General features: G+C 48.3%; 3 protein-coding genes across 3 annotated transcripts; all 3 read left to right on the forward strand.

Moving 5' to 3' along the window:
• The first annotated feature begins 1,034 nt into the window (after nucleotides 1-1,034).
• Pmar_PMAR003464 (conserved hypothetical protein) lies at nucleotides 1,035-2,590 on the forward strand. Its single transcript, XM_002784159.1, has 5 exons — nucleotides 1,035-1,240; nucleotides 1,287-1,722; nucleotides 1,767-1,919; nucleotides 2,033-2,164; nucleotides 2,211-2,590. The coding sequence occupies exons 1-5, from the start codon at nucleotides 1,049-1,051 to the stop codon at nucleotides 2,474-2,476; spliced, it is 1,179 nt and encodes a 392-aa protein (XP_002784205.1). The 5' UTR covers nucleotides 1,035-1,048; the 3' UTR covers nucleotides 2,477-2,590.
• Nucleotides 2,591-3,959: 1,369 nt separating this feature from the next.
• On the forward strand, nucleotides 3,960-4,709 carry Pmar_PMAR003465 (uridine phosphorylase, putative; the record flags this gene model as incomplete). The annotated part of the gene is made up of 1 exon (XM_002784160.1): nucleotides 3,960-4,709. One exon carries the CDS (start codon nucleotides 3,960-3,962, stop codon nucleotides 4,707-4,709), a length of 750 nt encoding a protein of 249 aa, XP_002784206.1.
• A 2,406-nt stretch (nucleotides 4,710-7,115) lies between these two features.
• Nucleotides 7,116-7,865, forward strand: Pmar_PMAR003466 (uridine phosphorylase, putative; the record flags this gene model as incomplete). Its single annotated transcript, XM_002784161.1, has 1 exon — nucleotides 7,116-7,865. One exon carries the CDS (start codon nucleotides 7,116-7,118, stop codon nucleotides 7,863-7,865), a length of 750 nt encoding a protein of 249 aa, XP_002784207.1.
• Nucleotides 7,866-9,392: the final 1,527 nt, after the last annotated feature.

Consider the following 9,392-nt stretch of genomic DNA (forward strand, 5'->3'; position numbering starts at 1 on the left):
CATCATTAGCTATAGATCTCAGGAAGCACGCAAGCACATTGATGTGCGCAGAAGCCCATAACATGCTCATTGTTCGAGTAACTGCGAGGGTGGTATGGGACCAAGAAGGACTCAAAGTTGTGTATTAAGAGGAACGTGACACACGATTTATACGGTAGCACAATAGGCCAGTTTCATAGGAGCAAATTGCGCCTTAAACTTAAGTAACGCCTTCAGTATACTTCGAGTAACTCCTCAAGTGGCTTCTAACCTTCGAGCGCCTTAAGTGTCCTTGTGAAACTGGCCCAATAGTATAGGTTAGTGACGCGGTGAGAGATTAGTGGCGCGGCGAGGAATTAGTGGCATCACGGGCGTAGATACCCAAACAAGCCCTTGGAAATGGGTGCCCGAATGTTGTAACTGAGATATCCGAGCCGCTCATAGGTGTTCTGTAGTCGTTCCCTGGGAAGCTCAGAGCTGTCAAATTATTTTGCTTTGGGCCGGATCATTTCAGTGGTTGAGGCTCCCGTTGTTAGTTGCCTATGTTGGAGCCATTTTAACTGCACTGTTGTGGCCTTGTCTTCTCTCAGCGGTTGATGGAATGTCGTGATGACCCCACTGTGAGCATCCGTCCAGCCCTGATGTCAAGTGAGTGCTGTCGGGCGTCGCTGTTACTATTTCTACCCATTGTGCGTGTGGGCATAGCTAATCTTCCATCCTCTCTGCAGTGTAGGACCCGACCCATACTCGGAACGGCTATGTGTCGATCCCCCACTCCAAGAGCATCCCCTGTGTTTCTAGAAAACACGAGACCACGCGCACAATATCGCCGGTTGTCACACGTGCTCGATTGGCCCCGCTCAATGCATCCTTTCCCTGAGGCATTGTCTGTTAAGTCTTTTCGGCATCGTTACGGCTTACGACTCTACATTTTTTCTGTGTAGCCTCTCATTTCCCATCTGCTGAAGCCCAACTCACACAACCTATTTGAGACACCATCCTCAAACAGCTGACATATAACCAACTCATTTGCTTGCTCACTTCATGCGATTTGTAGTTTGTGCTCACCATGGACACCGTTCATATCGAGAACATTGGAATCGTCGCTCCCCTGGTCTTCATCATTGCGATGCTGTGTATGCCACCTGGAGTGGGCGGAGGTATTCTCTTCGTGCCTCTACTGAATCTGGTGGGACGCCTTCCGTCCAAGAATGCAACTGCGATGAGTCAAGGGCTTATAATGTCGGCTACGGTCGCTAAGGTAAGGATGTACTTTGCCCTTGAGGATAGACATTTATATTTTCAAGGTCCTTTTCTCTCTGCACGCGCAATATACCTCAAGGCGTAGAGGTAGAGTGATCAATCTACCGTATGTGGTGCTCATGTTGCCATGCATGATAGTCGGTGGTTTAATCGGTATATATATTTACTCCTGGTTACCCGTGCTCATCCAGCTGATTCTCTACGTTATCACGGCACTCTTCGGATCGGCTATGTCATTATTAAAGGGCTTCCATTTATGGCGAGCAGAAACATCAGAGAAAGAAAAAGCGAAGCGAGATGCGGAAGTCTCTGCAGGGGGCACTCTCAAAGTGCCAGCTTCGAGTACAGTTGAAACGGTCGTACCACCGCTACTGCGGCCGATAACGAGGCGCAAGGCTGTGGCCTGCGTGATCACCATCTTCGCCGTATGGATATTGGTGATCTTGTCTAGACTTATCCTAGGATCCTCTTCAACTAGAAGTAGGCCACTATTTACCTTAGAGCTCCACTATCACTGTTGCTAGGTATAGTTGGTATATCCTATTGTGAAGGCTTGTACTGGGCTCTCTCTGTTGTTGTCGTTGTGGTTCTCTTGATGGTTCCACTTGCATACGCGCTGATCGACCGATCGCCTGGATCTTCGAAAGCTGCATTGACCTTGTCTGGATCGTTGCTAGGTGAGCACTTGAAACCCGAAGTTCCTAGTAGATAGTCGCCGACGTTCCTGCCTTCGACGTTTCCTAGTAGATCGGCACAAGCTGGGATCGCTCCGTGATCCACCTTCTGTCAGGTATTGGTTTTTTAGCAGCAGTAGTGGGAATCAGTGGCGGTATCATCATTACTCCGTTGGTCATGTTCACCGGCTTGACACCACCTCAGGCATCAGGCACTGGCTCAGTGGTCATTCTAGTTAACAGTTCGAGTAAGGGCATGTCCCTCAGGGTCTCTTGATAGCACGTATTGCTCAGGCCTTGCCCTCTCCTTTGGCCTTGGTGGATATCTACCTGATGCATCCGCCCTTTGGATCATCGCTCTTCCCTTCTGCGGTGCTCTTACCGGCGATATAATTCTAACGAGGATCATGCGACGAACAGGACGCACGAGTATCCTGGCTTTTCTACTGTCCAGTCTTGCCGCTCTCGGGGCCATAATAGTGCTGATTACAGGAATAATATCGATCGTGAACGATAGCAACACCGGGGCCAGTCCCCTATCAACGGGCAGCTTTTGCTAGTCGCACTGGCAAATTCAGTGAGTCGCTAGCTGTATACCCATTCTCTCTTTTTTACACGTATGTTTTGGCCCTGTCGAGTATAATTTCAACTGACATTATTGTCAGGAACTTTTTTGTATTCTTTTTTTGTCTTATCTGAAAAAAACCTGAACGCTTTGCGCAAGCTAGTGTTGGACACTTGTTCCTGGGATGAACGTGGATACCTGAGAGTACAGACTCCGAGGTGCTCTACATAATTCAGAAATCGATTCGGCAAATAGTATCGCGCATAAGGATTGCGATGTCCTGACTGAGAAAAGCAATTCCGCCGAAATGGACATCAATTTCGGAGGACAACTTTGGACTGCCCCTAGTGATCCTTTCAGTTCCTAGGGGGATACCTTAGAGCTAGGATTCTAAGCCTAGGAATTCTTTATGCTCTTCAAAAATAAAAGTTTTACGGAGAAGTTTTAAAGAATTGCTCCTAACGGAAAGAACGGTAAGATTTTCCTCCTCGAAGGTACGCTTGACGGAGCAACTCCCAAGTTGTGGGGCCAATGATACACGACACGAAGAATAGAGTCATTCTGTCGGAGTGGGAGATCGATGTTAACGTAAATGTAACATAAGGTCAAGTATAGCTAACAGGATGAGGGACCGCAAGCCTTGCGGCGCAGAGCACAGCCAAGGCAGTTTCGTGGGTATCCACAGAGTGGTGTACAGTTACTGGCAATGTTGACCTCAGCTTCGTCCTGAATTGAAACTCGGTTACTTCTATGCAACGATAAGGCGCTAGGACCCGGGGAGGGAGGAGGTACCACAGCTACCTCAAGTCGATTCAATGTTTAACCCGACTTTTCAATAATTGATGCACTCCTTTTGAAAAATAATCCCTTTTTCAATTTTCAACCTACTGTTTTTGATAAATCACTGTGAGTTTAATGAAGTAGCTTATGATCTTGGGAAAGTGCCTTGTTCCATAGATTATGGACCATAGTGGAATGCTTCAATACAGCGAAGATGTTCATATCCTCTATTGGGAGGTAATGCTCTGCGTGCCGGCCCTCCCTCGAACGCATGAGTCATGGAACAAGTTGTTCCGAACAACACTCTCGCGGTATCATAGCAGACACACACGAGAGCAAGGGAGTAATGAAGTGCCTGTATAGTCCGATGCTAACTGTTCTTAAGGCAGTGTCTTCAGTCATTAAGGCGTGCAGGAGCATTGCGTACTATTCAAGTCGTCGAAGTCGCCTTCTTGCTGTATAAATGCGTCGAGAAACAGTTTGAGTGTACGCAAGCTGCGCAGTATGATGAATCACCGAGGAGACAGGACTTGTGAGATCAAAAAGCTTAAGTTTGACTACTAGCGTCAGAGCCAAAGATGCCGTTGACATATCCGATGGGGGATGGGTGCGTTGGATAGACGTGTTTGAGTAAGAATCTCTTTTGACTTCGTGCGCTCAGCTCTATTTTGTTTTTCTCAAACTTCCTGTGTACGACAATGGTCTACGAAGCTCCTCATTTGAAGATCAGGGAAGGTTCCATCAACTCTGTTGTCTGCGTGGTTGGTGATCCTGGTCGCGCTGAGTTGATTGCCACTAAGTATTGTGACTCGTACGAAGAGCTTGCCTATAATAGGGAGTATCGCACCTACAATGTCGAGTTCGAAGGTGCTAAGTTCTCTGTTGCCTCTCACGGTGTTGGTGGCCCCGGCTGTGCCATTTGCTTCGAAGAGCTCATCAAGTGCGGCGCTAAGGTCATCATGCGTCTCGGAACCGCTGGTTCATTGAGACCTGAAACTATCAAGCAGGGTGATTTGATTGTCACCACCGGCTCTGGCGCTGAGGATGGTGCTTCCCAGTACCTTGTCCCTGCTGGCTTCCCCTGTGTGGCCGATCCTGCTCTTTGTATCGCCATGCGTGATACCGCCAAGTCTCTCGGATACGAGCGTGTTCACTTCGGTATTACTCTCGCCTCGGCTGTGTTCTATCCCAGTCCAGCTGTCGAGCAGACATTGGTGAGCAACGCCGCTGCCGGTGCTATCGGTGTCGAGATGGAGAACTCTGCTCTCTTCGCCGTTGCGTCCATCAGAGGTATCCGTGCTGCTGCCATCTCAACCGTTGATGGCTGCCCCCTCAAGTGGGATGAGGGTGACTATGATCCGGCTGGAACCACCGTTACCGATGGTAAGGAGCGTATGATCAAGACTGGTATTAATGTTGCTAAGCGCGTTGTCTTGGAAAACTTGTAACTGTATCAAGTTTCTAGTTTCGGAACATGACCAGCAGCCTGGAATCGGGCAGTAGGTCTTGTACTGGATTAGTGTGTATGGATAGTGAGTGTATTCTATAACCCTAAGCATTGAGGTATTGAGTTGTTGATATTTATTCATTGCGAACGTTTGCGTGCACGGGGTCGGTAACTCAGTTCCGATCAAGTTAATCATAAACGAGCGGATCAGTCCTCACCTGTTGCGAGGGTCATAACGGATCTATTGCAATCCGTTCGATGAGTAATCACTACTATGGAGGACTTGAGCACCAAGCGATGTTCGTGAAATTGCGTGTCCATGGTAGAGCTGTCATATGAAAGTCGCATTCATGTGTTCACGTAAGTGTGTTCATGTATATGTTTTTCAAGTCCTTGGCTGTTAAAAAGCTAAACTTGTCTCACTGAGGTAACTGTGCTACTTCAAGATATGCGTCAATAGTACATTCAGTTCGGAAGAATCACGAGAAGGTGATATCAATCCTGTTGTATAGATGGGCAGCGTAACGTTTTTTTACGGTTTACGTTACGGCGTGCGTAACATAAGCAGTTGACGGTTACGGAAAGGCCTTACGACTTTACGGTTGGTGCTGAACTGCTTTTTTAAAATTGTGGCGGAAAGATTCGCTGTAATGCACTCCACGATAGTTCAAATAGTTGTTAAACTCATTTCTTGTGGCTCGAATTCAACCGAGCCGCTGAGAGAGTAGCCTTTGGTTTCGCATTTACCACTCGTCTCCTTTGCAAATCTCGCCCATCATAGTCCCAAGCTGGCCCGGAACTGCCAAGCCAGCTTCGTCTACCGATGGGCATTCACACAAGATAGATTCAGGCGACTTGAATGATCAATCCTCGTTTTGTCCTCTGGATCTCCATAAAGCCCGTTATGGCGCCGTAATTTTACGGTACGGAGCTTGAGCCGTAACCGCAAAAGTGAGCCGCAACAGTCCGTAACGTAATTGTGCCCATCTATATCCTGTTGGTATGTTTGAAGTGATTCGGATTTCGACCAAGAGGAGAGATCACTCCCGCATTTGCGGAGGTGGTGGTGGTAGTCAAAGGCCCGACATCACTTGGTGGTTTAGTCAGACCGTACCGAGATCTACGATCGAGGAATGAATTGCAATTGAACGCACATACCCTCGAAGGAAGATAACTTCTCTTCTCCAACTTGGGATCTGTATTCTTATAGCTGTAATCATACCACTTCTAATATTCAGAGATGAGCGCCTCGGATTTCCTCGAATGGATTGGAAAGATGATCGTGGCATAGTTGCCCCGCTTGGATAAATTGGGCGTTTTGATGTATTGCCATGATTGGACTTGGAAAATTGGCTGTGAGATAGCTGCCCCACCTCGACGAATCGTTTGCAGGGAGGCAACGTTAGGGGTGGCATGGCTGCACACTCGGAAGAATTGCAATAAGATTTATCTCGGGATGGCATAGTCGCTCCGCCTAGAGTTACTGATTTTCCTAATGCATATCTTGGGTTGGCATAGTTGCCCCGTCTAGAGTAACTGATTGTCCCAATGCATATCCTGGGGTGGCATAATTACCCCGTCTAGAGTACCTGATTGTCCTAATGCATATCCTGGGCTGGCATAATTGCCCCGTCTAGAGTACCTGATTGTCCTAGTGCATATCCTGGGCTGGCATAATTGCCCCGTCTAGAGTACCTGATTGTCCTAATGCATATCCTGGGCTGGCATAATTGCCCCGTCTAGAGCACCTGATTGTCCTAATGCATATCCTGGGCTGGCATAATTGCCCCGTCTAGAGTACCTGATTGTCCTAATGCATATCCTGGGCTGGCATAATTGCCCCGTCTAGAGTAACTGATCGTCCTACTGCATACCTTGGGGTGGCATAGTTGCCTTGCCTAGAGAAACTGATTGTCCTAATGCATATTTTGGTCTGGCATAGTTGCCCCACCCAGACGAATTGATGGTACAAGGCCATATCCTGCGATGGCATAGCTGCCCCCCCGGATTGATTGCACCAATAACGAAACAAACCTTAGAGAAATTCGCCTTATGTCAAAAACCTCGACTCTGGTATCTATATGTTATAAAGCTAGAGCGTTTCGTTTTTCCGGTACAAGCGATATCCTATGGGAGCCAATACATCAAACTTAACCTTCACGTTCAAAAATCTGCGAATGTAAAGAAATACCGCTCGACTACTGCAGTAGTCCTACACCACTGCAGAGGATCTTGACCCAGGGATGGGGACGAATTGTGTCAGCTGCTCAGCCAGTAGCTAATGAACGATAGATTCGGAACGGAATCTCATCCGTCATTCAGTATGTGCTATTCAAGCATTTCTCCATCCGAGTGGTCGTTAAGGAGTGGTTTGTCTTAGTTATTCATTTTTCTCGTTCTCTCTACAATGGTCTACGAAGCTCCTCATTTGAAGATCAAGGAAGGTTCCATCAACTCTGTTGTCTGCGTGGTTGGTGATCCTGGTCGCGCTGAGTTGATTGCCACTAAGTATTGTGACTCGTACGAAGAGCTTGCCTATAATAGGGAGTATCGCACCTACAATGTCGAGTTCGAAGGTGCTAAGTTCTCTGTTGCCTCTCACGGTGTTGGTGGTCCCGGCTGTGCCATTTGCTTCGAAGAGCTCATCAAGTGCGGCGCTAAGGTCATCATGCGTCTCGGAACCGCTGGTTCATTGAGACCTGAAACTATCAAGCAGGGTGATTTGATTGTCACCACCGGCTCTGGCGCTGAGGATGGTGCTTCCCAGTACCTTGTCCCTGCTGGCTTCCCCTGTGTGGCTGATCCTGCTCTTTGTATCGCCATGCGTGATACCGCCAAGTCTCTCGGATACGAGCGTGTTCACTTCGGTATTACTCTCGCCTCGGCTGTGTTCTATCCCAGTCCAGCTGTCGAGCAGACATTGGTGAGCAACGCCGCTGCCGGTGCTATCGGTGTCGAGATGGAGAACTCTGCTCTCTTCGCCGTTGCCTCCATCAGAGGTATCCGTGCTGCTGCTATCTCAACCGTTGATGGCTGCCCCCTCAAGTGGGATGAGGGTGACTATGATCCGGCTGGAACCACCGTTACCGATGGTAAGGAGCGAATGATCAAGACTGGTATTAACGTTGCTAAGCGCGTTGTCTTGGAAAACTTGTAATTATATTTACTCTCAATTTGCTACGAGGGGTAAGACTAGTAGCCTGGAATCGGGTCGCAGTCTTCTCCGATTTTTTGTGTGTATATAGCGATGACTGAGTCGTTCTCTCTACCCTATGTTGCGTCGTGTTTGAATGCGGTCAATGTGTGTTGGGATGGAGGTATGGTTAGGCTGTAAAGGCCAGACACACGAACCTTATTAACTCTCTCATGTTAGACCCACGTCTATTCCAGGAATGTCTTCCTCACGCCCTTGCACAGATTTTTTCTCCAGACTAATCAGCGAGGCGTAGTTCCAGTTCATCGCACAGCCTGAATTTGGTACAGAAGAGAGTAGATCTAAATAGCAAAAATTGAGACTGTTCAGTAGCCATTTTTCACTGATATACTCAATCGTAGAGCCTCCTGGCCGTTACCTTCGAGTAGACGCTATGCATCTGCCTGTCTCCCACCATCTGTCGGGGAATACTTTCTCTCTATCCGAACGATACTTTGCTAATATCATTACTCACCACGTCTCTGCACTACTGCACGTCTCTAATCACATACGAGCCTTTTCATATAGGAAGAGAGGCTCAGCAGATAGTAAAAGAAGCACCGCAGTCGGTCCTACAAAATAAGAGCTCTGAAGGTGCAGAGAAGAGACGCAGAGAAGTAGTAGAAGTTAAAAGTACGAAGGTGCAGTGATGTAAAACAATCATCACAAGGAGACCGCATTCAGCCTCAGGCTGCCGTAGTCGCTGTAGCATCCACGCGCTGATCTCCGTGAACACTATTCGGCACCGACACTTGCCCTTCCACATTCTCGTCCACGAATCGTCGAAGAGAAATGCTCCCTCTTCTTCGCTTAGTTGCTTCACTCGATGTACCCCTGGTCCTCAGCCCATGAAGGCGGCTCAAACGACTCGTCTAAATCAGAATCGACCAAATCGATGATTTCATGGAACCCGTGTACTTAGTCTCCAACAAGGGCCCAATCAGGGGGGCATCTCCTTCAGGACGAGGACCAAAGCAGGAATCATCGTCCTCTCGGAGCTTAAAAACTACAGCCACTTCGGAGGGAGGGAGTACTACCTCGTATGCTGTTGCCGACTCCCCAGAAGATCCTTCATGCTCACTGTTAGGCCGACACTCGGTAGCAGCACCCTTGGATGGAAGCTGTCTAACATCAGGTCTCTCCACAAAAGAAGCGACCCTTCCAACAGTCGTCTTTGGCACAGTGCGCGGCGAAGCGTAGCGAAGTACTGTATGAAAGACGGGCGATTCATTGGCGTAGGCAAGGGCTTCGAATCCTCCGGATGACCACCATTGATCTCGAGGCTTGGATGATGCTCGAGCGCATATCATGGCAGATTCTGGTGGACCAAATCACGACTATGGGTTGACTGGTGTTTCATCGTCGAGAACACTTCTGTGTGATGCGATTCGTTCGACACTGTCATCCTCGGCGGCATCATGAATCCTTCAGCTCTGTTCAACTCTACTACTCGTCGAGTAGAGTTTCGTACGTTGCCATTCATTCCAGTCC

The sequence above is a fragment of the Perkinsus marinus genome, assembly GCF_000006405.1.
Source record: "Perkinsus marinus ATCC 50983 genomic scaffold scf_1104296935302, whole genome shotgun sequence".
NCBI lineage: Eukaryota > Perkinsozoa > Perkinsida > Perkinsidae > Perkinsus > Perkinsus marinus.